Below are 27,971 nucleotides of genomic sequence, written 5' to 3'. Positions count from 1 at the left end.
CAAATTTAATCAGTTTCACAGACAGTTTTGAAGTAAATATTTGACCTTTAAAGCTCTTATCAGAACACGCTTTTATCCAGAGGTCGAGTTTTGTAGCCAGAGTTTAGCGGGGTCTTGCTGAGTTCAATAAATTTGCATTTTTCACACTTGTGGTAACAATCTTGTTTGCATTGATAACACTCGTTTTAACGTCTCGCGCTGGTGACGCAGCTCGGGTCACGTGTTGGACACATACACACCTGTATCAGGATGAACTAATTGCTGTGGAGCGAAGAGACAACTGCAGCGCGCGAGAGAAAGAGAGAGCACCCCCTTCCCCTCCATCACATCGGTTTACACCCACGAGACAAATCCGCCTCCGAGTTGAGATATTCCCGTTGAAAGTTTGTAGAGCAGGTGTGTCTGTGTCCCCCCCCCTCCACGCCCACGCGTGCGCAGAGAGCGGATGCCAGGAGCGCGCAGTTTTGCGGTGAGCCCAGCCGTGCGTCTTTGTGCGTCAGTGAGCCTGCGCGGCTCGATGAGCAGCAGCAGCAGCAGCAACAGGAGGAGGAAGACGCACAGTCAGTTATCGTGCCTCAGAGCTGGTCCGGATGGCACCGAGTTCCCGCTGAACGCCAGCGGCAGACGGAACAAGTGGCGAGTCGGGGGGTGGGTGGGGGGTCTGTGCGTCAAACTCAAAGAAGTCGGGATGGACGGGAAGGGCACTCTGAAGATGTTCAGGAAGAAACCGCGGGAGCTCATCAAGACGCCGTCCATCTCAAAGAAGAGCCGAGCAGGAAGCCCCGGGCCACAGAGCGGCGCGGCGTCTGTGAGTAGCGCATCACTTCTGGTTTCTCTCTTGTGAGTGCGTGTGTGTGTAGAGTAAGATAACCTTCATCTGGACGGGACAGGCTGGACAGATCTCCAAACCAGGGGTGATTCTATTTGTATATGAGATCGGAGAGGCTTTTAACACCTGATCCCAGCTTTAAAAAAAAAAAAAAATTTCTGCTTTGCTGGCTGCATGGTGTCTTCAGGCTGAGAAACTGTCACCTTCTTGTAGGCAATCGCCAAAACGCAGCGTCATGAGGGCAAAATGCGCTCACTGGCACCTGATCTCACATTGGCTCATATCTGGTTAAGTGTTGCATAGGAAGTTCATCTCTTGTGGGTTTTGTTCGTTCAGTTTTTTTTTTGCGCTAGCCATTCTGCAGTGGCTCAGTGAGTGACTGCATTCAGAAGTGGATTGAAACTGCAGTTAGACTGAGAAGCATGCTGAAGCGTAACAATAAAAACAGCTACAACCCCTACTCCACCACTCAGAGAGTTAAGAAGGCAGAGTCCAAAGGAAAGGACAAGCTGGACATACTGCCCAACAAGCACAACATATGGCTCAAACAGGTAGGAGACTAATTCTGTTCAGCACCATCCGGATGCATGCTGTATTCTGGTTCCTTGCGTCTGCCCGAGATGTTTTTGGTCAGATCAGAAATGTGTTTGACATTAATCCTTAAATTTGTTCAGTGTGTCTCGTTTGTGCTTCGTTTGGGGGGAATTTCCAATGTGGCCTCTCCAACCATCATGACATTCGACACTGTGTGTCAAGTTGCCACACCCGACGCAGCTTGGAGTCAGGAAGTGTTGCACAACGCAGCTCAGGATCTTGTGAAAGGCTTCCTATGTGTGTTTACCAACAGCAGAGCTGCTGCTGCTGGTGCTAGCGGTGGCGGAGGAGGAGGCCGCAGAGGCCATTGTAGGTCACTCCTCTCTGTAGGGAGCCTCAACGGTCACTAGCCGTCGATCAGACACTAAAACGGCTCAAAGCTTTTCCTCTCTCGTTCAATAAATTGATCAGAACTATCGTTTCAAATGCATCGAGCTTTGAATGCGTATTTTACTTCATTAAGAATTGGATGAATGTTGAATTCACACCAAAGGTTTTCTCAAGGTACTTTTAAAGACGAACAGGTCCGGTTCATTTTCAGAAGTGTATAAACAGATTAAACAATGTAAATGTAGACGGATTCAGATAAAAGTTGGGCCCAAATTTAGCCACACACTTGATAAATGTAGAATCAAAATGATGATTATTTAACTAAGAAGTTTGTTTCACGTTGAAAATGAGACGAAGATTTCCCAAAAGATGAGAAGACGATGTTCAAAGGGTATCATTTAAAAAAGTCTGTTTTTCCATTTCATTTAGACTGGCATGTTAAAATAATTTACTCTCCTGCGTAACCTTTGCAAAAGTTTTTTGCATTGCAGCTTGAAAACCTTCATATAACTGTGAAGCAGCATTTTGTACATTTAAACTAATCTTTGCTGATGAGTTCCAGGTCTTGGGGGTGGGAAGGCCTCCATGCCATCACCCTAATCTTCTATCTTCATAGATTCAGATTCAATCAGAACTCTGGTTGAGTAATGACACTCCCAGTCGGAAGAAACGTATTTCTCAGATTTATTTTGTTTCATTTTTTTTATTTATTTAAAACTTAACTGACCAAGAAAACGCAGCTTATTGCAGGAATTAATGAGTGGGATTGCTGTTCCCTTTATGTTTCGATTAAAAACAAAAGCAATCCTGGAGCATTTCTTTCTCTTTCATCTGGTATAAATCCTTTGGAAACCGCTGGAATCGGCAGGTCAGACCTCCAGTGGAAAACTTAACATCTGCCTTTCTTTCTCCCAGCTGTCCATTCTCCAAGAGCAGCCTCGGAAAGATGCGGGCGACGCCGCCCTCTCCTCCTCGCCCTGTTCCTCCACCACCTCTTCGAGCTTCACCCCCACCGCGGCGGGCTTCCAGGACTCATCCCTGTCCTGCCCAGGGACCCCGAGCCCCCAGCACGCCAAGCTGGCCGCCATGCAGGGGGTGGGCTGTCCGTCCCCCGTCCAGACGCTGAAGAGGCCCACCGCTCTGAGTCGACATGCCAGCGCCGCAGGTCCGCCTCGAAAACAACCTTCACTTCTGCACAGTGTCTCATTAAAGTCAACACACCTGGCTGCTGAAGGCGTGGCCCTCTGTGTCAACACCAGGGAGGGGTTGGGGAGGGTGTACGAATGTGGCTCTTCTTCAGCTGTTCATCTTAGTTCTTATAGGATGATTAGGCTCTAATCAGAAAGCAACCTTGAAGGTTGATTATTCTTAAAGAAATCTTAACATTCAAAGCGGTTAAATTCGTTGTACCCCAATTCTATCCTACATCTCACTGCACCTTTAAATGTGCTTTGTATATTCTGCATATTCTTCAATTATTCCATAATTTTGAGGGTAGTTTGTCTCCACTTTGAAGAGCTTACTTGGAACCGTCCCTAAGGAGTTACTCTCTTGAGTAACGTCTCGGAAGTGAAATATTTCAGGTAAAATTGACCGTCCTGTGTTTCTGTGTTTCCTCAGGGTTCCCGCTGCCATCGTGGGTCCACACTAAAGGTCAGGGAAAGGGGGCCTTGAGCCCGTCCCCCCAGTCAGAGGTGCCGGAGAGCACGGTGATCGAGGTGGAGGACATCCCAGCCCTGCTGAGGGACGTGGCGCGCTTCGCTGAGGCCGTGGACAAGCTCAAGGATGTCGTGCTGGCTGAGGGTAAGAGGCAGACCCCCGAGCAAAGAGAGAGCGAGAGGGGTCCAAACATTTTGGAGATTTTCTATTCGAGTTAACTTTGTATATCCGCTTCCTGTGCTGTAATCGGCATGAAATATTATGAAATACTGTCTGTTTTCACGTCAGGCAGACAAAATACATCTTTGTGTCATTGTGGAGACAGGTATGTTTGTTCTCACGGGTGGGGGGGGCTCGAGCAGGACAATGCTGTTTTTGGTGACTTTCGACAGCTTCTCACGAGTGATCCGTCGGAAGGCCCTCCTGTCGATCTTACATCAGCCCAAACACGTGTGCTTTACGTGAGTGACAGCAGCGGCGGGTGGAGCCTGCGTGTGCAGCTTCCTCTCTCTGAGCTGACGAGTGCGCTTCCGCTGCGCCCACAGACGCGACCGCGCTCTTGTCTCCTGCAGGAAGCCAGCTTCTTGTTTACTGCAGCCATGTTCGTGCACTCTGTGCCCCTCCTGCACGACGCAGCCGAGCCTGAAACGGCCTGCGACGGAGCAGAGCCATGCAGTGGACCGGCTTTACACAAGCAAAACGTCTCTGACCGTCGTCCAGCTTCCTTCGTGATCTAGTTACAACATATTTATTTATGGCAGATCCTGAAATATTTTTCCGTCTCCTGCTATCTTTTGTTAAGTCACGCTCTCCACCCATGTTGGCTTTCTAAACAGGAAGCCATGATGGATAACTCGGAGACAGAAAGGCCTCTTTCAACACTTCCTCCTCTGACGGGTTGACTTACATCACCGTCACTCTGACTCTCATAATTCTGCTCCTACTATGAAGCTCTTTATTTTATTGTTATGGTGCCACTTTGGGGTTTTTCTTACTTTAGTTTTCACTTGTGATCAAGGTGACCTGCCTTCGTGAGCCGCAGGAAGGAGATACAGCAAACTGCCAGAGCTAAAGACTAATCTTGCAAATCTTCAGAAAGGGCCACATCCTCTGTGGCACCGCTGCAAAACTGTTCCTTTCTGGGTCACCTGTTGCTCCTTCGCCATTGGCTGAATTCGTCTGAGACTGTGGGAGAATGAAGATTCTGCCTTAGCTCCTCCAGCTGGAGGCTGGGCTAGGTAGAGAAAGGACTGTTGCTTAAATGCGTGAAGAACACAATTAAGCAGGCTGTAGTGACTTCACTGGGATAAAAGCTGACCTTTTGTTTACTTGAGTCACACTAACTGCATTTTGTTTTGTAACACCTTGTGACCAGGAAATTTGTCTGCTTTTTAGCCGAAAGGGAAATAAAGCAATTGCCGTCACTCAGCTGCCTCATAAATGTGCTGTCTTGGCTTTTTTGGTTGTGAAGCTAAGCTAGAAAGCTGGGGGGGGGGGGTTGTTTTTTTTTTTTGTTTGTTTTTGTTTTTCCCCATCAACATTCCCTTCAAAATATTTGCTTTTTTTGTTTTTTTCTCATTACAAAGCACTGAAAATGTGCTTTATAAATTAAATTGCCTTTACAATCACAAGCTTTAATGTACTTTATTAATACTATATGCGAAGTGGAAGGAACTAATGCATCTTGAGAAAAAAAATCAAAATTATTTTCCTTGCATCCTGGATTTGTAGCTCAAAGCAGTTTCTCCATCAACTTTGAGCAGCTTCCCTGTCGGCGTTACAAAAAGCAACCCGCAGCATGAGGCTGCCACCATCATGTTTCACCGAGGGGGGCGGTGTGTTTAGGGTGATGTGCATTGTCACACATCTTGGGTTTGCCTCTAGGCCACATAATATTCGGTCTCATCAGAGCAACTTCTTCCTCTTTGTTGTGTCCTCGACATGAATTGTGGAAAACTCCTTGATGATTTCATCTTTCTACTCTCTGATAAAGGTCAGACTTTACAGTCGTCATATTGACGGATTCTCCCGGTAATTGTGGGATTTAATGCTCCTCCTCGTCGGCCCTTTCAGCTCAGCTGGAGATGATTGAACAGAACGCTAGCTATTTAGTTATTTATGCTAATCAGTTCATTCATGTCTCATTTCCTGTTGATCATGAGATTTTAGAGAAGCTCCATGTCTATTTGCCTCTTGATGGCCTTGGTTTCATGCCAGACTGCTGCAATTTTATCCCAGCCTACTTTCACTTCCTACACACAAACCAACCATTTTGTACCAGCACACTTACCAGTATCAATTCATTTTTCTGGATAGTTGGGTGTATATATATATATATATATATATAAACTGTATATCTACCAATCTTGTACTGCATCTTGTTTTCAATTATTCTGATCCCTGTTTGGTTCGACTGACGGATTATAATCCCTAATCTGACGAGAATAACTGAGTCACCTCCTGCTGGTGGATATTATTCACATCCAATATTTCCTCACTGCTGAAAGTAAAAGTAGAAAATGGATTTGGAGTGGAACAGCCAGCACCTTTTCATATTTCAATGTTTTTCATTTTTCTATTTTGTCTTCTTGGCTGAAGATTGGCTTTAAACCAAAATCCCAATCGGAAATAAAATGTCATTTACTGCATTGCTAACCAAAAATTTATTTACCAGAATGAATTTTTACATCTCTTTTGGTTTAGAGTCTAAACATTTCCATATTGGTCTCAGCTAGACCGGTCACAACAAATTTTGCTGAGCAATAAATTGTCCTAGAACGCAAATTTTTGTAATATTTGAAGCCATTGATAATGACATAAGAATACAAGATTGTCTATCAAAGACAAACTAAACACTTGACCAGGAAGATATTTTAAATATACAAAATAAAACACGGCAACCAAAAACAAGAAATAAAACGGGAATTAAACTCGTTCATAACCGAAACAATAGTTAAAGCCTTCACCAGATTTAAATGTATCTGAGAGCTGCTCCCGCAGAGATGCTGATTGTTTAACGGAAACATTCACGATCTGTGGCAGTCTTTTTTTTTTTTTCTTTCAGGTTTTTTTTTTTTCTTGCCGTCTTTTTATGCGCTCGTCTCACCCAGCTCTTCCTTCACACAGGTAAGGAGAGCCAGCGGCCCGTGGCACACGAGTGTTTGGGAGAGGTGCTGCGAAACCTGCGTCAGGTCATCAACACGTACCCGCTGCTGAACACGGTGGAGATCCTCACTGCTGCTGGGAAGCTCATCTCCAAGGTCAAAGGTGAGGAGACGGCGGAGGAGGGTTTCAATGTTCTGGGGGAAACTGCTGCAACTTGAACATCTGGACGTTGCTTCAGGGTTCCACTATGAGGCATCCAACGAGATGGACAAGAAAGACTTTGAGAAGGCCATCGAGACCATTGCAGTCGCCTTCAGCAGCAAGTAAGTGCAGCAAGGTTATATTTAGCAACCGTAAGTGAAGCTGCTGTTTGTTGCCGTTGGAGATAACGGTCTTACTTCATAACGGTGTCCACATGTATTTGACATACAGTTTACTCTAGTGGTATGTAGGTGTGTAGTAGTGAGCTGAGAGTCTGATGTTGGGAAGCAGAGAGAAGTGCTTGATGGTGACACATTTGCATGAGCCAAAGCTGAAAACAGGAAGTGGCTTTTTTTTTTTCTCTTTTTTTTCATCTACCGTCACAAAACCAAAACTTAAAACTTCTGTTGACTACCTGAGCTCTAATGGCACAGATTGCACAGCCTGAAGCAACGAGACGATGTGAGAATGATCACCGGAAATCTAATGCACAGGAGGAAACCAGATCAAATCAATGATTTAAAAATGACTCGAGATTAGTTTGTGCTTTTTTTTTTTCTTTTGCTAATTTTCTTAAAAATAAACCGGTGAAAAGAGTGCGACGTGTCTGTGCCGCTTCAGGGTTTAGACAGTCGTGGGTTTTAGGAGGAAGTGAGCTGGCAAGAGACAGTTGAAATCTGCCTGATGTGTCTGTTTCCTCATTCCCTCCTCTGCTCTCCCTCCGACCTTTCTGTCACAACAAAACGACTCCAAAACAACTCGAACATGGAGTACCCGCCTTTGTGCTTTTGCCGTTTGTCCAACATGTTGCCAGACAACCCCGGTTTCAAAGGAAACAAGCTCATTGATTTCACAGAAAAATGATTGAACCTGATAGAGGTGACTTGGTTCAAAACTTTTATCTTTGTCACTTCCTGTCTCTGCTGTACCTGCAAAGGTTTCGCATTAGGCTCCGACCTCTTCCCTTTTTTTCTCTTCTAAAAGCTTAGCTGTCCACAACACCAACCTAATGTCTGAGCCGCAGTTTCCACACCTCTGCTACAGTGTGTCGTTTAATATCATTTACCCATTCATTGATATTCCCACCAGTAAATGGGAATATCATTAAAAGTGTGCTGTATTTAAATAACTGTTAAAAAAATTAATCTTGTATAGATTCGCGCTATAATTACAGCTTATGACTGTAACAATTGAATTAATTGCCAACTCATTTACTGATACATTAATCATTAACTGGAGTATATAGACTCAAAAGTAGAGAATTTGCTGAATGAATAACACATTCAGAGGAGTAATTAGAGTAATTAGGCAAAAAATACATAATTTTTACATTTCAGGAAAAAAATAACATTTGTCTGTAAATTTGCTCTTCACAGAAATCCTGAAGAGGCATAGTTTTTAGCTTCATTTTGTTCAAATTCTGTTTTAAAAAAATGCCCTGTTAAGCATCTTATCTCATTGCTAGACAAATTATTAATCAGTTAATCCAAAAATTAGCCTTTCTACATTACATCGACCTAAAAGAGCTGAGCATTTCACATGTTGATGTTAGACGTATTTTCTTAGCTGCAGATGTGTCCTTTGCTACAAATAATCAAGCATTAAACAATGCTCTTATTGCATTTTAGGTGATAGTGTTTATTTTCTTACATATTAGAAAAAAAATAAAAAAGAAATTGACTTGTTTTGTATCTAATTTTGTACTAAGACTTAAGTGGTGAAATACAGAATGTGCCAATTTTTTCATCAGATTAATGGATTGAATAATTGTTCACTAAAATGATCGGTAGCTGCAGCCTTATTACAGTTGACCCTAAAATATAATTTCTGAGAATGAGTATTATTGTTACAGACATTAATTTCTATTAAGACGGAGTTATGAACAATTGACAAGTCGGAACATAACACTTTTGTGTCACTTAAAAAACATGCAGTTTTTTTTTCTTTTTGTTTTCATTTGTGGTGAGTCACAATAAAATTGGCAGAAACAAACATTTACAACTTACTGAAATGCACCTGTGTCTTCCTCTCCAGTGTGTCCGAGCTTCTGATGGGGGAGGTGGACAGCAGCACGCTGCTCTCCCTGCTGCCCACAGAGAAAAGCAGAGTGAGTTTGAATCCATTACATCCTTCATGCCAACTTAAGCAGATTTACTCCTGTCCCCAATGAAAACTATAATCTAGAAAGTTTCACCTCTAAATGGTTTGTGTTTTCAGTCGATGGAGAACTTGTACGCTGCAGCAGGTCAGGGAGTAGAAGGGGGTCAATTCAGGAGTGACCTGCATGACAACGGTAGGTGATGAGCTCCTCCGCTCCAATTACAGCTAAAACTAACGTTGCGTAAAATCAACCCAAACCCCTATAAGGATCCTGATGCGACTTGAGCCTGAAATATTGTTGGTCTCCCCCTGCTGGTTCGAATACCACAGCCCACAGATTTTCAACGCTCCTACTGTTTGAATGAATTGAAAAATATTTTATGGATCCCAAAGGGAAGTTAAATGTTGAAACTCAATTCATCCAAAGATCTTCAGACGGTGATTCTGTGGACAGGAAGGACCTCCAATAGCAGTCAGTCTTGCAACAAATCTCAAGAAGCCTCTGACTGAAAACTGTTTATCACAGTTTCATGACTGATATGACGATTTAAAAGCTCAATTTCTGGTCAGCAGACGCAATATTTCACAGCAACATGTCCCGGATGACACAATGGGTTGTTGTCAAGAACGCCCAAATCACCTCATTCACCTTTGACCTCCTTTTAATGTCTACCTGGCTGTATGGAGACATTGGACTTGGGGATATGATCAATGGAAGAGATGGTTTGAACTTCCTCCTTCTCTCTCTGCTCTTTGGTCCTGCTCTGTATCCATGAAGTCTCCTGTAACTATACAAAAATATATACATTATTTGGGTTTTTACCTCCTTGCTTTTCAAATTCGACTCGGTTCAGTTTGTATTCATGCCGATGCATCATGAAGATGTCCTGCAGCTCCCAGTTCAGATTGGACCAGATTGAATCTGTTTTTAATGTTAAACAAACCCCAGAAGTTTGATCAGTCTTAGTAGTAATAAGTATATTCTTAAAAAAAACAGACATGCTGTGTGAGGCAACAGTGGAAAGGAATGATTTCTTTCTAGCTTGAAGAAACCTTCATGTTGTTCAGGTCTTGTAACTGTCATACAAGATTAAATATATTTAAAGTGTGCAAAAAACACTGGCAACAACTAAAGTAAATGTTCAGCATTGAGAGATTTAAAATATTCTACCTGAGACCACTACAAAAACTACTTCAAACCTAAACATGCCAGAATGAGGCTCAGATCAAATCAAAGTTGGTAGGAAAAACTGTTTTGAGTTCCTTGACTGACGAGCGTTTGCGTGTCATTCCGCAGGCCGAGTTGAGGAAGTGGATGTGATTCTCCAGCGCAGTGAGGGAGGTGTGGACTCTGCTCTGGTCTATGCCAAATCCATTTCTAAGTACATGAAGGACCTGATAAGTTATGTGGAAAAGAGAACCACATTGGGTGAGTGGAAATGCCTCGAGCTGAGGCAATCACAGGACAAATGTCCTGCGTGGAAATTTAAAGAACAGAAAAGTTTGTTTTTTTTGTCTCCAAGGTTTTCTGGTTATCTAGAAGTCACAGTGGCTTGTGAAAGTACTTTACAGGGAACTTTACAATAGTTCACACATGACAACCACAAAGTTCAGTGTGTTTTTCTGGGGGATTTTACATGATGGACAATTATGAAAGTGGAAGGAAAATATTTTTATTTAGCTCCCTTTACTACGATGTTCTTAAATAAATTTCACTTCAACCAGCTATCTTCAGCAGTTGTCCAAATAGTAAGTGTGTAAAACCTATGTGTATTTTATTCTGTGTATAAAAGCAGCTGAATGCAAATGCGTGACATATTTTTCAAGTTTAGTTGTGCTACTTTATAAATCCTGATCAGATGTACTAAGTCTTAATATTACTGTGAGTTACTGTAGATGTTTACGTTCAGGGATCACATCTTTGACGTAAAATTCTGTTTCAACTATTGGCAAATTTTCTTTAGGCAATGAGCCTTCGCTTGACAAACGTCATTACTACAAGTTCTACTATAATAAAGTGAAAAACAAGGGAAAAAAAGGAAAAAATCAGAAATATTTTAAGCAACTACTTTTTCAACCGCTTAAAAGTAGCAAGCTATGCTGCAAATCTTAATGTGTCAACACATAAGAACAACAAGAGTAGATCTGGTATTGGCTGTTTTCATTTTTTATTTTTTATGAAAACATTAGCTCTATCACATTTATATCACTCATTGTGAAGCAATATGATTCCCTGCATTGTGTGGAGTTAAGTCTCTATATCCTTCAACAACCACAAGAGGGAGCTACAGTGCCAACAGGTTTTGCTGCTCTTGTGTTACAGAGGCGGAGTTCTCCAAAGGCCTTCAGAGATTATACCAGTCCTGCAAACACAGCATAACACACGTAAATCCCATTCTTCCTATCTCCAAATTTCAAAAATCATTCTGATGGTAGAGTTAAATCTTCTTTCACCGATATGAAATGTTGCGTTTCTCCCTTCAGCCACACATGCCGCTCTACTCCATCTACTCTCTCGCTCTGGAGCAGGACCAGGAGCAAAGCGTAGGGCTGCAGCAGGCCAACACCACTCTGCACAATCAGACTTTCATTCAGGTCTCTGCATCACAAACACAGCTTCTGCACCTCTGACCTTTTCGCTCTCGATCCAACCTTTGACCTAACGTCTGGCCTTCCCCACACAGCCGCTGCTGCAACGCAAGCAGGAGCACGAGAAGAAGAGGAAGGACATCAAGGATCTCTGGATTCGAGCAAAGAGAAAACTGGTGGGGCCTTTTTTTGTTGTTGTTTTGAACTGTAAGTAGCTGGTTTGGATTTCAACTTGCAACTGAAAATGACTTTTCTCGGTTAGCTGGAGTGCGAGGCAAACCTACGAAAAGCCAAGCAAGCTTACATGGTCCGCTGCGAGGAGTACGAGAAGGCCAAAACGGCGGCCTGTAGAGCCGAAGAGGAGGGAGGAGGGTCTACTGCAAAGTCTGTGGAGAAGAAGAAGCGTGTGGAGGAAGAGGCTCGCAACAAGGTCTTCATGAATATTCTTAATTGATTCACACCTTTACCTCTACAGCTACATGACAACAGACATCCGTCTGCCTACAGATGCACCTTGAAAGTCTTTTTTGAGCTGCGTAATGTGATAAACCTATTAGAGAAGCTAAAGCATAAACTTGTGTTTCCACGTCTACACAGGCAGTCGAAGCGGAGGCCACCTATAGAACATGCATTGCAGATGCCACCACCCAGCAGCTGGAGCTGGAGCACACAAAGGTGACGGTGCTGCGGCAGCTTCAGGACGTCATCAAACAGAGCGACCAGACGCTCCGATCGGTCAGAACGCACACAACCAGTCCAGCCGCCGCCTCGTCTCTGCTGCGGACGCTGAAGTGTGTTTACCCTTCTGTCCTTCATCCTGCAGGCCACCATCTCCTACTACCAGCTCATGCACATGCAGACCGTGGCGCTGCCCGTCCACTACCAGACCCTGTGTGAGAGCAGTAAGCTGTACGACCCTGGCCAGCAGTACGCGGCCCACGTACGAGACCTGCAGTTGCCTGAGCAGCCCGGCATCCTCTACTCGTTTGAGACATACTCTCCGACCAGCTCATCGTCCAGGTGGGGGATTCTTTCAGAGCAAACACCTCACACAAAACAAACAAAAAATAACCCTTACAGGAGGGGTGTCAAACTCCTTTTCATTTCAAGAACTAGTTGTAGCAGAATATATTAATAAAACTACATGTTGACAAAACTGTTTGAATTATATGGCTTTTGCTCTATTTGGGGAGTGTTTCTAAAAATGTAGCATCTTTTCACATTGATGTAATTTGAAACTATCCAAAAACAAGTAATTTGATTTGACAAAATAACAGCTGTTATATTGAAGGGGTCTTCATTTGCCCGTGTCTTGAGTGGAGTTTTGAGGGCCACATAAACGGCCATGGCGGGCCGGGTTTAGCCCTCAGACCTCAAGTTTGACACATAGGAGACTGTTGAATATCACGACTGAGACCAACCTCCCTGTTCATGCTTAATGAAAAGACAAATTAGGCAACTTGCGAGGTTGTGAGGGCAACAGGATTTTGTTTTCCTCCAACTAAAGGGATTTGAATTCAAATGTTTATTTCTTTATCTTTCACTTAAAATGCCACTAAGATACATTAAAATCTGTGACAAAATCTGAAAAGGTGGAAGGAAAAGCTTCAGACTTGTTGAACAGACATCTATAGAAAACGCTAAACCAAATGTATCAAATGATTTCAGTCACGGCCACAGACCGAGAAACGACAGTTTCAACACTGACCACCACACAAGTCAGACTGACGGTCCCACCATCAGTGTGGATCCTTCTGCTGCAGAGACGGAGGCCCAACGTAAGAGTAAGCAATGCCTTCTAAAAACCGTGGACGTCGTTATTAAGGCTTTAAAGCTAAGCTGCTATTACAATGTTTGCTCCTCCTCTCATTCTGTTGTTTTTCATTTTTCCAGGACAGGGACACAAATCCTGGGGTTCAACAGTGAGCAATGACAGCATGGCGGACACGGGGCTGGATTCTCCCACTGCCAGCACAAGTGAGTCACTAATTTGGTTTGGTGAACAGTTTTGACAGCAACCTGAAGATTTCCTTTTCACTGTTCCACTAACAAACCAATAAGCCCTTTGAAAGTTAATTTTCTGTGTGCTGATTTATAAACATCTGGTTTTACAAATTAAAACAAATAAAATCTCACATTGAACTGTTAAATTTTTAGGTGACATTTCCAAAATGGCTCGAACGTCCTCGACTGGAACGATGTCATCTGACGAGGAGACGGATGAGAAAGACGGAAACGTTTCATCGTTTGAAACTCCAAGTACGTTTTAGCACAGGATCGTCCTTCCACTGCGCTTTCTGTGTGTGACGACGACAGTTCTGTGCAGATATTAACGGCATGGATCCAGACGTGGTGGTCTCCACCAGACCTTTCCGGAACATCGGCCTGTCCAAAGCGGCCCAGACCCACAAGCTGAGGAAGCTGAGGACTCCTGCCAAGTGTCGGGAATGTGACAGCTACGTTTACTTCCAGGGGGCCGAGTGCGAGGAAGTGAGTCCTTCATCAGGACTTTATTTATTTTGCAAAAGCTGTGTACAATTATATTTTCTGAGGAGTTGTTCTTTTAGACTTTATTTTTCAAATCAACAAGGTAATCTGTGTTGATTTCTCAAACCCTTTTGAGGAAAAGTGGCACAGACTTTAATACAAGCTTTTAACTTCTGTAAATTATGTTTTTGTTTTTTTTAATAAAATGACCTCAATCCTTAAACCTCTTAACGGGGCAAAATGTGTTGGAGGGCACACAGTAAAATCCTTTTTATGTTAATTAAATGTAATTTAAATATTAAATAAATGAATAGATATCGTCATCATTTACGAGATAAATTTAAAGATATTAAAGACTTACCTTAATGCCAAAGTTATATTTCAGTGCCAAAGTTGTATGTCATTAATTTACAACAGAAAGTTGTAAATTAATAATTAAAAGTTTTGACTTATTTGATCGTTAAAAAATGAAGTATAATTAAAGATGCGCCTCAGTTATTGTTTTACAAGGATTGTTTTCCCCACTGAGCAAATGGATTCAGTTTAAACATGAGCCATGTCTAAAATATTCAGACACTATTGTACAGCAGTGACAGCTATGTTTACTTTAACATTTTCCATACATCACCATCAGGCTCTGAATAAGCCTCGCATGCTTCCAGTTTTATAAACTATAAGCAGAAGCACTTTTGGTTTTGTCTGCACTTCTTTCGAGGGGGCATCAATCACGGTTAAAAAACCCCCCAAAACTTTCAGGCTAATTAATTTCTTTATCCCCTTCCAGTGTTTCCTGTCGTGTCACAAGCGTTGCCTGGAGACCCTCGCCATCCAGTGTGGCCATAAGAAGCTGCAGGGCCGCCTGCAGCTGTTCGGCCGGGACTTCACCCAGGTGGCGAGCTGCGCCAGCGACGGCATCCCCTTCATCATCACGAAGTGCATCTCTGAGATCGAGAGACGCGCCCTCAAGATGAAGGTGAGGAGGCTCCCGGTTTCTCCGTTCAAGATGTTTGGGCCGGCGTCAAAGTGTCGGCCGTGAACCGCTGCTTCCTCTTCGCAGGGCATCTACAGGGTGAACGGCGTGAAGACCCGCGTGGAGAAACTCTGTCAGGCCTTCGAAAACGGCAAGGAGCTGGTGGAGCTGTCTCAGTGTTCGCCACATGACATCAGCAACGTCCTCAAGCTTTACCTCAGACAGGTACACGCAGCATCCTGGAACCAGTTCCCACACTTCTTCACTTCTTCTAGTCTCTCATAGTTTGTTTACCAGAGGTAACATGTTAAGACATTAGCTCCATAGGATTACTGAATATTTGAACTTGCCAAGTTTGATAGTTTTTACTCTTTATATCTTTCTGTATTAAATCATTTTGATTAAAATTTGTGTACATATTCCCCTGGATTGGCTAGAAGTCGGTCAAATTTTAAAACGGATAATAAAGTGCAATTTTTAAACCTCTAAGCTAAACTTGGCTATAGATGTGTTTTGCAAAAATCTCAACACTTGCTCCAATGTAGGAACCTGAAGAAACTGTTAAAAGAAGCTTGGCCCTCATTTTGCATTGTGTTTAGTTTCAGTCGTCCTCGTTTCCACGTTATCTTAATTCTGTGCGTCTGTTTCCTGTTGCCTCCAGCTGCCGGAGCCCATCATGCCTTTCCGTCTGTACAACACGCTGATGGGTCTGGCCAAGGAGAGCTTGCACAGCGAGGGAGACGTGCCCGAGGGAGGGGAGGCTGAATCGAGCGGCACCAACCCCGTAGCGGTCCGGGGGCCCGAGCTGGTGGACCTGGGGCCCAACTCGGACCCGGAAGTCCTCGTTTTGGTGGACAGTCTGAAGGAGCTGGTGAAGGAGCTACCCAAGCCCAACTTTGCTACGTTGCGGTACATCGTTCGCCACCTTCGAAGGTCAGCTGGCAACTAGTGCTTCAACTAATGATTATTTCCATTCTAGATTAATCTAGCGATTATTTTTGACGATTAATCGGATAAAATTTGATTTGCACATTCCACAGATTTTTCATTTTAGCCTTTTTTTATACATTAAAAAATGCAAATAATTCAGTTCCTTTTTTTTTTTAATAAGATAAAAATTTTATTGCCTAAATCCAACAACATGGCATTGCTTTAGTGAACAGCAAAAAGTACTTCAATACTTTTCAAGTATTGTCCTTTCTGCTCGATTTCGACATCAACATATGTGATGCAGGGTTAATATGTTTAATTTTTGGATTAAACAACTAATTGGACAACCAAAAGGTACTTAATAGATTTGTTTTACAGTATTTGGTCTAAAACATTTGAGGAGTTCTGGGTTTTTCCTTTTTAATGCAAAATGTATATATTTGTACAATTTTGGTTTAATTACTGTTGTTCTTTTCTGCAAATTGCTTTTTTTTTGTCTCTACTCCAATTAACTAAATCCGTTGATGATTTTAGTAATCGATTTATCACGATCAGTTTGATTAATCATTTCAGCTCTAAATAAAACCACTAGTTTCCAGGCGATTCCACCAACTAAGTTTCTGTTGATCCAGGATTGCAGAGCTGGAGGAGGACAACAAGATGAGCCCCAGCAACTTGGGTATTGTGTTTGGACCCTCCCTGATGCGTCCCCGTCCCACCGGGGCCACGATATCCCTGTCCTCTCTGGTGGACTACCCTCACCAGGCCCGCATTGTGGAGGCCCTCATCGTCTTCTATTCCTCCATATTCCAATCAAAAACTTCCCACACCAACAAAATCGCGCGCTCCACATCTACCTCCACGCAGCAGGTGGGTGCTGGGAAATATTCCGGCCAATAAATAAATATTCGTAAACCTAGAAATGTTTGTCTCTTGCTACAAACATCGTTCCCAATTGTAACATTGAGAATTCGAAGAGTGATGTCTTATAAAATTGCAATTAAATACAATCAGTTTGCTGTAACATGAGGAAATATAAACTATGAAGCAGTTTTAAAATATTTTCCAACCAATCTATTGAATGCGTTAAAGCATATGTCAAACTCGAGGCCCACGGGCTAAATCCAGCACACCAGAACTTTCTGTGGCTCCAGGTGGCCACAGAAATACAACTTCAAGATAATGTGTGTTTACATATTATTTTATCAGCCAATTAGTTTTTGTTTGCATGAATTACTTGGTCTTTAAACTTAAAGGTACAATATTTTACCAGTTTATCAATTTGTGCCTCAACCGGTTCTTTGAGGACATTCATGGTGTGGCTGGAAATGAAAATTAGTTTGATACATTTTTATTTCCTTGCTTAAAGGAGCAAAGAAAGTTGATCAACTTTACATCTGTTGTCAATTTTCCATTTGAAATGCACATAAACATCTTCTTAAATATAAATATGGTTGGAAAACCTCGTAAAACCCAGTAGCTGTTCAGTTGAAACTATTTTAAGATGGTCTCATGTGACATAATGTGTTAAATAAGACAATAAGCAAATCTCACAAACATCCCCCCGTCACCTCACTCAATCAGGAAAGTGTTGGAGATAAGATGGAAAGCACTGGAGATGGAGAAGAGGATGGAAGCAAAGACGACCAGAACAAGCCGGACTCAGACAGGCAGGAGGAGGGCTGCGGTGAGTTTCTATATAAACTCAAATCTGTTGAAATCCTCTCTGAGTAGGCAAGGTCTTTTAAGTTTGGATGCTCATTTCGAATCCAGGAAGCTCTTTGGGGTCGCTGGGCTCCAGCGAACAGCTCCCCGACTCTGACTCGGAGCTGGACGAGAGCAGCCACAGCTCCGGCAGGCTGATGAAGCAGGAGAGCGTGGTGAGCACGGAGGACGAGCAGCTGAGCTACAGGGACAGCCTGGACCTGTCCGGCCACTCCGCCACCCACACCGACCCGGAACAGGACCCAGAGCAGGACCAGGACAACCCCGAAGGAGACGGAGAAGGTGAGCCCCCCGCTGTGCCGGAGAGCGCACCGCCGGAGGAAGACGCAGCAGAGCAGGAAGTGACGACCTCGCTGGCTGAGCTCAACGTGAACCAGTCCAACAACAACCAGCTGAGGTCCCCCGTAGCCAGCCTGTCGGGCGTCCCGCTGGCCTGCCTGTGCAGGAAGAATGTACCGCTGACAAGGAGGCGGGACACGGAGCCCGAGTTTGTCTGATCACAGGATTTTAAATTAAACCAACAGAGTTGGATGTCTGCAAGATACAAATAAATAAAATTGCTTTTATACATTAGTCAGTCGAGGATGTACGATGAGACTAAAACGAGTTTTTATTCCATTTTTGTAAAAGGTCATGAATCTGGCAGAGAAACGTCTGCACACTTACTGCTCTTTGAATTAACTATCACTTCAAGAAGTTTGATTACATGTACTTATTTTCCAGCATTTTTGTAGTTCTATAAACTTAGTGTGAATATCGGTCGGATAAATTTGTAGTTGGTTCAACTATTGAACAGTTTCCCTTTTTAAAATGCTGTGAAATTTTAAACTTTAGCAATTTCTGACATGTTTTGCATCTGTCACTGAATGCCTGACTTGTTCTAATAAAAATTGATTTTTATTTTGAAATGTTACTCGTGTATTTCTGCTTAGCATTTTTCACCCAACAGAATAGGGGACCAATGCAGAGCAGGAAGAGCGTAGTTTCTGCCTCCGTCATGATGTCACTACTCTGGTTTTAGGGAGGGCGTAAAGAGGAAGTGCATGTGAGAGACGAGATAAACAAAAAAAATTCAGAGCGCTAGAAACTCCAGCCTACGACAGCTGCAGCATGCCTTTAAAAAGGAAAAAGAAGGTAGGCACTCGCATTCGACACAGCTCAGCACACCGGTAAAACTTTGCTTTAAACTAGCGGTTCTCAACATGGGCGGTACGCCCCAGGGGGCGTTCAGAGGACGGCAGGGGGCGCTGGCGGACATTTTTACAAAAGGGGGGCGCTGGGATGCCTTTGGTCGAAGGTAAACTTTACACCTTAAATCCACAACAATACCAGTTTAGACTTTGAGCAACTTGGTAAAACTGTATTGTGTAACATTAAATCATGCTTGGCTGMAACTGTATCGATGGCAGCTCTTCTTCTATTCAGTGTTTGTAGCTACATGGCTCCGCTCCGCATCAGTTCAGCGTTACACCTGCTGATGACGCTGCTGTGATTCACTTCGTCTGGTATTTATGTAGGCTACATGTGTTTTGGCAGTTCTGTGATCATGTCAAAGTAGCAACTTATATTAAAAAGTGTTTTTTTGTCCGTTTGAAGGCTGCCCGCTTCCATGGAAGGACAACCGAAAATCGCTCTTATAAACATGTAATTACTAAAATCACGATGCCCTCACTTTGTATCCCTCTGAAAAATGAACCCATTTAAATAAAGAAATCCCTCCATGGGTGATACAACGATAGAGAGCGTTCATTTTATAGCGTTAACACGGTGCTGTAAGTGGTCCGGTATGAAACGGGTTTGATGGAACAACTGTACCACAGCACTTTTAAATTTCAATAATCAGAACACCGAAATTGTTTCCGTTGTTTTTAAAAGGTTTAGGTTAAAAAAAACGACGCGCACATTGCGCAAAACTCTGAAACAAGAGAAGCGGGACATAAAACGGAGCGACGAACTAGATGTGAATTATGGCATAAAAACAGAATCCGACGCTGAACAGTGAAAAATCAACACATGATGTGAAACACATGACGATTAGGAGGCGCAAGAGGTGATGAGTGAAAATTACTGGGCGTCAATAAACGATAAATCTAGCAACAGTAATAAACCGAGAGAGGATAATACGAATCAAATGAAACTAAATGGAAATGAATGAAGAACAAAATGCAAGAATAAACTAAGAAACTAAAGTAAATACGGAGGAATAAACTGGTATGGCAAGACCTTTCTAGCAATAATTAATACAGAGACTGTATGGCAAGAATAAACGGACACTATTTCCAGTTAAAAGGTAAAATAATATTGTTGAAGTGCCATGGGCACTTATTCAGGTGGATGCGAAAACATAAATCAGCGTCCCCCCAACGTAGGAGCGTAGAAACATACGCTCCCCCCACATCCCTCCTCCTCCAGACGCCGATACGACAAAACTCGCTACATTTACCCCGATATGTGCGTGAGGTGAAGGGGCATAAGGCGCGCTGAGAAAACATAATCGGTGCGCCGATTAAAAACATCTATAATAATGATAGTAACATTAATAATAAAATAATTGTCAGTGCAAAGTAGCTTACAAATTCTTTGGTGGGGGGCGGTGGGGGACCTGGATAAGGGCTAGGGGGGCGCTGGCCCAAAAAAGGTTGAGAAACACTGCTTTAAACTAAAGATTCAGGAAACCATATTTGAATTGACTTTATTTTACAAAAATCAGTAAATACAAATAAAAATGGAATCTAAAGTTAAAAACGAGAAATTCCATCCACAAGCAAAAACTGGACTTTAGCGGTCCTGAAGGTCGATTCAGAAGAACTAGAAAACAAAACGGAGATGCGTGTCAGGTTCTGCAACTCAAAACCGAAAGACTTGAAATACAAATGGATGGTTTAGAGAGTTTTAAAATGGATAACATCTTAAAAGTTGTTTTGCGTACCTGTCCATCACTGGACTAGCCTGTAGGTGATGTACCTGCCAGCAGTTTCACTGGGTCGGATGATTTTTACAACCTGTAAAATTCACAAAAACAGCTTCCATTTGTTTTTTTTATGATGTTTCCATAACACTGTTGATGGTGTTTTGCATTTGTCCAAACATTTATTCAAATCAGACAATTGTGCTGCTCATAAAAGTTCCAGTAAACCGAGAGTTCATTTTGTAGTGAATTGTGGCTGATAATGAGAACATTTGTGGTGTGCAGTGTCAGTCTGCGGCTGCACCCATGAGAAAAACTTTTTTACAGAACTGACTGGACCCTTTATGCAGTTGTTTAAATGTCAAAACTGCTTTCAGGTGTATGCACTTCTTATTTTTACGTTTCTACCTCAGTGGGAATTTGCATTCTTGGTTTTGCCTGTCACCTTGCTGGAGTTTCCCCACTCAGATGTCGCAGATTATTTCTACTAGTGCTCGTCTGTGTTTACCTGTCCTCTCTTCAATCCAAAGTAGCGAGCCACGGGGTCTCCGGCCTGTATCCTTGGTAACTGGCTTTCCTTTAACTTACTAAATTAAAAGGGGTTAAGGAGAACAAAGGCACAAACCGAAAACGAAGCATAAAACCTCTCGGCACATTGCAACACAAACTGCAGATTAGGATCGATCAGGATACTATCTGGCAAGAAGTTCAGTCACTTCCTCTTTCGTCATGACGATGTGCTCAGGAACAAGCTGAAAGTCAGGGACAGGATGCAGAATTGAAGCCGCCGTCGTTTTTAGTTCACGTTAAAAATAAAAATAACTCATTGTTGTTTACCTCATGCTCTGTGATGTTAATAAGCAGCTCCTGCTGCAGAAACTGCTCCAATATGTACTTGGGTGCCATGTCCACTAGAGACTGCAACAAATGTCAATAAACAGATTTAGAAAAACATCCAGGACAGAGTCACTTTTCCCAAACCTCGCGCGAAGCGTTTGCCCGAGTGTGAAAGTTGTCCACCTGCTTGGCCGAGGGCGTCATGCCCATCTGAACCACAATGATGGCTCTGGTGATGTTCTCCTCCTGCATCCGCTGGCAGTACATCTTGATGGTCTTTATCCCCACTTTGGGCTCCTCTGGTGGGGACGACAAAACGATGAAGACGAAGCTCTTTCACCCATCAGATCAAACACATCTCAATTTCAAATAAAGCAGTAATATTTGAATTGCTGTGCCTCATTTCTTCCTGTTCAAGTTAGAACTTGAATATCTTTGCGTCTTTCTCTCAGGAAAAGACTAGAACTGTTTACAGCTGATCGGACAGTTTGACACTGAATACGAGATAAATCTTGCAAAAAAAAAATTAGTATGGCATATCTCAGTTTCTGATTCAAGTCTTCTTAAGATTTCTTCTCTCACTTGAAACATGTAAATGATGTAACTTCAGTTTCATTTAGTTATTTTTTTTGTCAACTAGACCATTTCCTGGAATCTACCAAGCTCTGACCTCCTGATTTCTACTTTTTTTTCCCCGAACTAGACATTTTGTAGTTCTTTTAATCCAAAAAAATGAAAGAATTTCAAGATGATCATTTATTATTATTATTGTGCTGGCAAAAGCCATTATGAATTCATAACTAGAGGGTTACAAATTAACTGTGTGTGTTTGTGCTGATACTTGGAAGCAAATATAATCTAAAAATATTAAAATGATGTACAAAAAATAGATCGAAAGTAAGAAGTAAAATAATATTTAATACAAACCTTCAAAGTAATTTAAGAGAATTTTGTATTTATTTTTGCTCAAATTTGCTTAAATCAAACACAAAAATTCTGAATCTTCAAAGTTAATCAAATACTTTGCACAGTATCGTTTAAAGACTGAACGGTAAAAGCAAAACCTTACCAGGAAAGAAAACAAACATCTGATCTGTGGGATCATCATTATGTGCCACCAGCACCGTAAGGTCTGTACGTCTGGGTCGACCTTCGCTGGGCTTGTCTCCGAACTGACTCTTGAACTCCTCCAGAGTCTGATCCAACTCGTCTTGTGTCACCAAATAGCCTCTGTCATGGCAGAGCTGTGACAGAATCACAAGCAACGTCAGTTTGTTTATTTATTTAGAGCAGGTTTGTCCTGTCTGACAGTCCCACTATATAGAATTTATCCATCACTGGCTTTTACTTTTAGTATAAGCTTATATTCAAATAAAGATAGTGGAGTCCAGGTACGTTACAGCGAGAATATTTACCTCAAACTGTACCGTTAATCTGTTATTCATATTTTCAGGCTTTATTTTTGATAGGTTGCTACTGTATCACACTGAAAATGCTAAATGTCAGCAAGAAAAAGAGTATAAAACTCTATGAAACCCCAGGATTTCCAACACCACGAAGAAGAACTTTTCATTGAAACAAGCGACTCGCCGAGCTAACATGCTAAGGAAGATAACTTTCAAATCTAACGCACCTGCATGATGGTTTTGCGGATTTTCCACAGCCTGTAAGTTTCCTCCTCGTCATCCATACCGCCTTAAATAACCCACCTGAACAAAATGTGCAAAAAATATTACGTTTTTTAAATGGATAAGTCAATTTTGATCCTCGTCTTAGACAAGGCGACACACGCTTTCGTTTACCAACGCAGGGTAATGACGTCACGCGCTGTGAGACATGAATCGCCAGTGCGTCTGCCATATTGTGAGTGGCAGCGTCGTGTTAGTTCCCCACCGGAAACAGTATCTTGTTTTGTTTTATATACGGATGTTTTTTCTGGTTAAAAGGCTCACAGAAGTTTACGTTCAAGTAATTTTATATTTATCTTGTGCTTGTAATACAGAAAGTTCAGTTTTAGTTATAATCAGGGTCATGATCTTTGCCATAATATGGCATTAATATAAATGATTATTATTGCAATATTGTTGTGAAAAAATATTCAAACGTTATTACGTAAAATCTTTGCTTTTAAAAATAGCATGCGCCAGTGACTTTTATACAATTTGAGAATTACTGCAACAAAAATAACTCGACTATCACAATATGGCTCCGCCCTCTCCAGCTCTTTCACAACATATCGCTCAGCGGGGCGGAGTCAGTCACGGTCAGCTGCTATGGAGCTGGACCCCGTATTTATACAAAACTGCCTAAAATGAGGCCCTTATATGTTATTTTTGCAGTAGGGATTCTGGCGAGCAGTGGGTCGCTGCTGGCGCTGATACTGTACTTTGTTTTATCTACAACGGTAACGTAAAACTCTGATACGTGATGTGTTTCGTGTGCGCGAGATTGTCAAACTTGCTTAGCAATGAGCAAGCTAACCTCCACAGCTGTAACATCATATTTCTGTTAGCTTGTTTTTCTTAGTGTCATCATGCTGCGAGCCTTTGATTAGCAATCAAGGGCTCCCTAGCTGGCTAACACCCCTCCACAGTTTATAACCTGTGCTGCTCCTCCCTGTAAACAGTTTGCACAGACAGTGTACTTTGGTTCGGACAAATATTCAAAGTAATAAGATTATACTTCATGACACTCAAGTCAATACCCTCTAGCCCTCTGGGTCATGTTACCTGCTGATAACCGCATCATTTATAAACACAGCTGCATGTGCCCTTTGTCATGTTGCATAACTGAATCACAGCATAAAAATATTCATACCCTCGTTTGTTTTCACATTGCAACCATCGCAGTTATATTTGGTGGAATAAATTGGAATGAAAAAAAGTTTTTCAAAGTCTCTTAAAAAATATAACAGTATAACATTTCCAATTGTATCCATTTTTCTGTATTAGTAAATTACTGTTATGAAAAGGGTGAATATTACACAAACTTGCTTGAACATGGTGTAAGAAAAATCCTTCTAAATCTTTTGAACATGTTACCAAATCAAGGTCATTTAGCTTTTTATTGAATAATGCTATTCTTGGCACTCACGCTGGAGATTTCCCACATCAGCTTGTATAACGCTGCTTTAAAATGTCTTGAAAACACACGTTCTTTTGTTGTCTAGGCTTACGATTTGGTTGCTTTTAAGCTCTGGCACTCAGATGAACTTCTTCAACCTGCATGTGTTCCCCAAACTTGTCTGGTTTCCAGTTGGATTATCTTTTTTTTTTAATTAAATCGTATTACACAAACAGTCTGAGTGTGTTTGCTCTGACCACCGCTCTTTGCCCCGTGGGCCGCACGCAGCTCAGTTTCCCCCCCAAGATTATCAAAAAAACTTTGAACTATGGACTGCAGGACACGTGCCCTTCTGATCTGGATTTATTTGTTTAGAACCAAGGAGTCACAGCTTGTCATTTCTGTAAATCTGCGCCCGCCCCCTGGTAGATTGTGAACCACCTGGTGTGCGTTCTGTCTGTGTCAGTCTGAGGCTGTAAGCTTTAGTCACAGATCACGAGGCGTAGGGAGCTGATTGTTCTCTCTGTCTTCAGAGGAACAAAGTAAGAGGCAATCATGCTCCTGACAGGGTGCACAGTGCTGCTCTCTGTCCTGCTGCAGGCGATGGTAAGATGGAATCAAATTAGGGCTTAAACGCTGGACCTTACTCTCATTTTTATTCATAACTTTGCTGTTTTTTCAGTATTTGTATCCTCATTTACACATAATTCGAAGTAGAAATGCTATGCATCATTTTAACCCTCGTTTCCCCCCCCCCAACAGTCTACCCCCATTGAGGATTGGCAGAGAGCTACGTCCATTTATGAATTTAACGCAACAAACATCGATGGGGATTTGGTGTCCCTTGAGAAGTACAGGTAAGTCTGCTTGTGATCATTTCTCTTTTAATGTGACAGCTACAGTATCTTTCTTTAATGTGTCTTTTTTTCTGTGTGTCTTCAGAGGAAATGTTGTCATCATCACCAACGTTGCCTCTAAATGAGGTAAAACTCCTGTAAACTACTCTCAGCTTGCTAAGATGCACGCCAAGTACGCTGAGAGAGGTTTACGCATCCTTGCCTTCCCGTCCAACCAGTTTGGGAACCAGGTACGTTTAAATTAACTTCAATTGCATTTTATTGATGCAAAGCTGGACTACGACCTGAAAAAAAAGTTTTTTATTCTAAAACGAATAGACTTTGATAACAGATTTTACAATTTACACGACCACAGACGTAGTGCAGATATAAATGTTTTCCCACTGGGAACAGGGGGGACATTTAGGCTTTTATGAATGTGTTTGTTTTGGATCTCTGCCCGTTAGTCAGCAGATTTATCCAGAAGCTGCCAACTTTATGAAGCCCTGTGTAATATAAGAATGTAAATAGAGAAAGATACCTTCAAGTCGGTGTAGGTTCAGCCCAAGAAAGAGGTCATTATAATATTTTTGTGACTCTGGTCTGTTATGTGGCAGACAGTACCGGTCAGCAACTTGCACACAGTCTTCATTAGCGTCATTGTAGTTTATAGTTTGATAAAAAAACTTTTTTTTTTTTTTATCTGTTCTTTTTTTAAGAAAGCTGATACAAAATCAGCAGTTTCTGAACACATGACTTGGAAGCAAAAGTTTCAATTTATTTTGGACTTTATCTAGTCCACCTTGTATCAAAATTATATAAACTTAAACACAAACACTAACCAACTGATATTTGATAAAAAAAATTCCAGGAAGTTGCAGTAAAACAAGCTTTTTATAGCAGCCAACAAGCATGATTTTTTGATATTTAGCTTCTCTTTTTATTTGAATCTAGATATTGAAATTGATTTCAATTGGTTGGTTTCCTGGCCACAAATTTTCAACAAACACGCGGTGGTGTGTGCACGTGTGTGTGTGTGCGCGCATTGATGTTATTGAGCTTTAGTCATGTTGAAACCAGTATGTCGTCATTGCCCCATTAGAACTCCCACTGTGTCCTCGTTTCAACCATCTAACTATCGATTAGAGTTGAAGTTGAAGAAATTAACAATAGTCCACCAAACAGATCCTCAGCATGATGCCACCACCGCCATACTTCACGGCTGACACAGTGTTAAACACTTGCTGGCTGTTGTGGGCAGGGAACTCAAACTTTGTCTTGAGTGCCTCTAAATGAGGTAAAACTCTTGCAAACTACTCTCAGTTTGCTAAGATGCACGCCAAGTACACTGAGAGAGGTTCACGCATCCTTACGCATCCAGTTAGTTTTTTTAAACTAACTGGTCTCCGTCATATCCGTTTGCTTTTTGTGTTTTACCTGCAGGAGCCGGGTAACGAGACTCAGATCAAGCAGTTCGCCCAGGGCTACGATGCTCAGTTTGACATGTTCAGTAAGATCGAAGTGAACGGTGAGAACGCTCACCCGCTGTGGAAGTGGATGAAGGAGCAGCCCAATGGGAAGGGGACCTTTGGAAAGTACGTTGATAAAAAAAAAAAAAAAACTTAATTAAGACACTAGTCTGTAAAAGTCAGAGACCAGTTAATCACAGCTGCAGATGACAATGTATCATAACATCAACTTTAGCACCAGGGAATTATTTAAGCTGAAATGAAGGTCAATCAAATGAGAAATGATTGTTCTGACATGCCTTTTATTTTCAATCCTGCAGCAGCATCAAGTGGAACTTCACTAAGGTAATCCCAACTAACAGTTTAGATTGTTTGACCTTGTTTCTCTTTTTTTTCTAAATTAATAAGAAAACTACTTTACTACTTAACTGTTTGGTGTGTTTTTTTTAAAGCTCATGCTAAGTTACTTTGTGTTTTCTTTTCTTTTTTGTACCTAGTTTCTGATCAACAGGGAGGGGCAGGTGGTGAAAAGATACGGACCCCTGGACGATCCAAGTGTACGTACAAAATCCTTCCCTCCGTTACCGAATTGATCTGAGCTGTGTCAGACTTGCAGGAATCTTGACCAAACTTCCCTTTAAATCAACTCGTGTTAAGTGGCAAACAATGAACAAACTAACTTAATTTCCGTCTCATTATTAATAGCAACTGGAAGATTCCCAGATGACATTTTACTCTTTCTTTGTTTCCAGGTGGTGGAGAAGGATCTTCCCAAATACCTTTAATACACCCAACCATTCCTCGACTAATGATGCCAAGCTTATCATATTACATCTCCAATGCTTCCTTTCTTGTCTTTGCCTCTCCAAGAACCGATTCATACGGTTAAGGTCCGTCCCAGACCAGTGACGGTCTGTTCCGAAACCCGCATTGCGGACAGGACAGACCTGATGAAAAGGGCGTGCCAACCTTCTGGAAGGATCTCAAAATTGATATGAATCTGGTTCACTGGAGAGAAGGAGACAGGGTTTCCTGTGCACATCAATAATTCTCTTAATCTGCACAAAATGATGCCTTTTTTTTTCTTAATAAATTTGCTCAGATCTAAATTGTAGTTTTTGTCTGGTCTGTGAGATTTCTCGTTAGTGTTGCTTTTTTCCACAACCGGCTAGAGATTAAAAGGGGCCCAAAGCAGAATTTTATTGGGGGTCAAATTTACAGCTGACGCCATCATCAGCATACTAACATTTTTTATTGGGCTTAATTGATTACAAATTCTGCAGATAAAACTGTTTAGTTGACATTATTTATTAAATAAATACCACTGAGTGATAGCCAT

General features: G+C 42.0%; 3 protein-coding genes across 6 annotated transcripts; 2 read left to right on the top strand and 1 right to left on the bottom strand.

Moving 5' to 3' along the window:
• Window positions 1–202: 202 nt before the first annotated feature.
• On the top strand, window positions 203–18,432 carry arhgap45b (Rho GTPase activating protein 45b). Of its 2 annotated transcripts, none has more exons than XM_008407255.2 (24): window positions 203–808; window positions 2,669–2,918; window positions 3,374–3,556; window positions 6,539–6,679; window positions 6,756–6,840; window positions 8,753–8,825; window positions 8,936–9,011; window positions 10,116–10,247; window positions 11,142–11,203; window positions 11,303–11,413; window positions 11,503–11,583; window positions 11,670–11,837; window positions 12,005–12,142; window positions 12,231–12,427; window positions 13,076–13,191; window positions 13,301–13,384; window positions 13,565–13,666; window positions 13,734–13,897; window positions 14,679–14,867; window positions 14,952–15,089; window positions 15,526–15,797; window positions 16,427–16,664; window positions 17,379–17,481; window positions 17,568–18,432. In XM_008407255.2, exons 1-24 carry the CDS (start codon window positions 446–448, stop codon window positions 18,014–18,016), a joined length of 3,915 nt encoding a protein of 1,304 aa, XP_008405477.1. In that variant the 5' UTR covers window positions 203–445; the 3' UTR covers window positions 18,017–18,432. The 2 variants fall into 2 exon arrangements, with proteins under 2 accessions (XP_008405477.1, XP_008405478.1); XM_008407256.2 differs by lacking the exon at window positions 203–808 and adding an exon at window positions 877–1,380.
• Window positions 18,433–18,614: 182 nt separating this feature from the next.
• Window positions 18,615–27,746, top strand: gpx4a (glutathione peroxidase 4a). Of its 3 annotated transcripts, none has more exons than XM_017304515.1 (7): window positions 18,615–18,653; window positions 25,090–25,184; window positions 25,270–25,414; window positions 26,607–26,758; window positions 26,953–26,977; window positions 27,130–27,189; window positions 27,385–27,746. In XM_017304515.1, exons 1-7 carry the CDS (start codon window positions 18,630–18,632, stop codon window positions 27,415–27,417), a joined length of 534 nt encoding a protein of 177 aa, XP_017160004.1. In that variant the 5' UTR covers window positions 18,615–18,629; the 3' UTR covers window positions 27,418–27,746. The 3 variants fall into 3 exon arrangements, with proteins under 3 accessions (XP_017160004.1, XP_017160003.1, XP_008405479.2); XM_017304514.1 differs by lacking the exon at window positions 18,615–18,653 and adding an exon at window positions 23,522–23,668; XM_008407257.2 differs by lacking the exon at window positions 18,615–18,653 and adding an exon at window positions 24,749–24,933.
• Window positions 20,186–23,088, bottom strand: polr2eb (RNA polymerase II, I and III subunit E, b). The gene is made up of 8 exons (XM_008407258.2): window positions 22,898–23,088; window positions 22,334–22,508; window positions 21,448–21,563; window positions 21,265–21,345; window positions 21,121–21,179; window positions 20,936–21,014; window positions 20,449–20,521; window positions 20,186–20,327 (listed from the first exon to the last, which is right to left on the bottom strand). The coding sequence occupies exons 1-7, from the start codon at window positions 22,952–22,954 to the stop codon at window positions 20,456–20,458; spliced, it is 633 nt and encodes a 210-aa protein (XP_008405480.1). The 5' UTR covers window positions 22,955–23,088; the 3' UTR covers window positions 20,186–20,327; window positions 20,449–20,455.
• Window positions 27,747–27,971: the final 225 nt, after the last annotated feature.

This window comes from Poecilia reticulata, linkage group LG4, assembly GCF_000633615.1.
Source record: "Poecilia reticulata strain Guanapo linkage group LG4, Guppy_female_1.0+MT, whole genome shotgun sequence".
NCBI lineage: Eukaryota > Metazoa > Chordata > Actinopteri > Cyprinodontiformes > Poeciliidae > Poecilia > Poecilia reticulata.
Note: the sequence above shows the minus strand (reverse complement) of the source record. Positions and strands in the feature narration are given on the sequence as shown.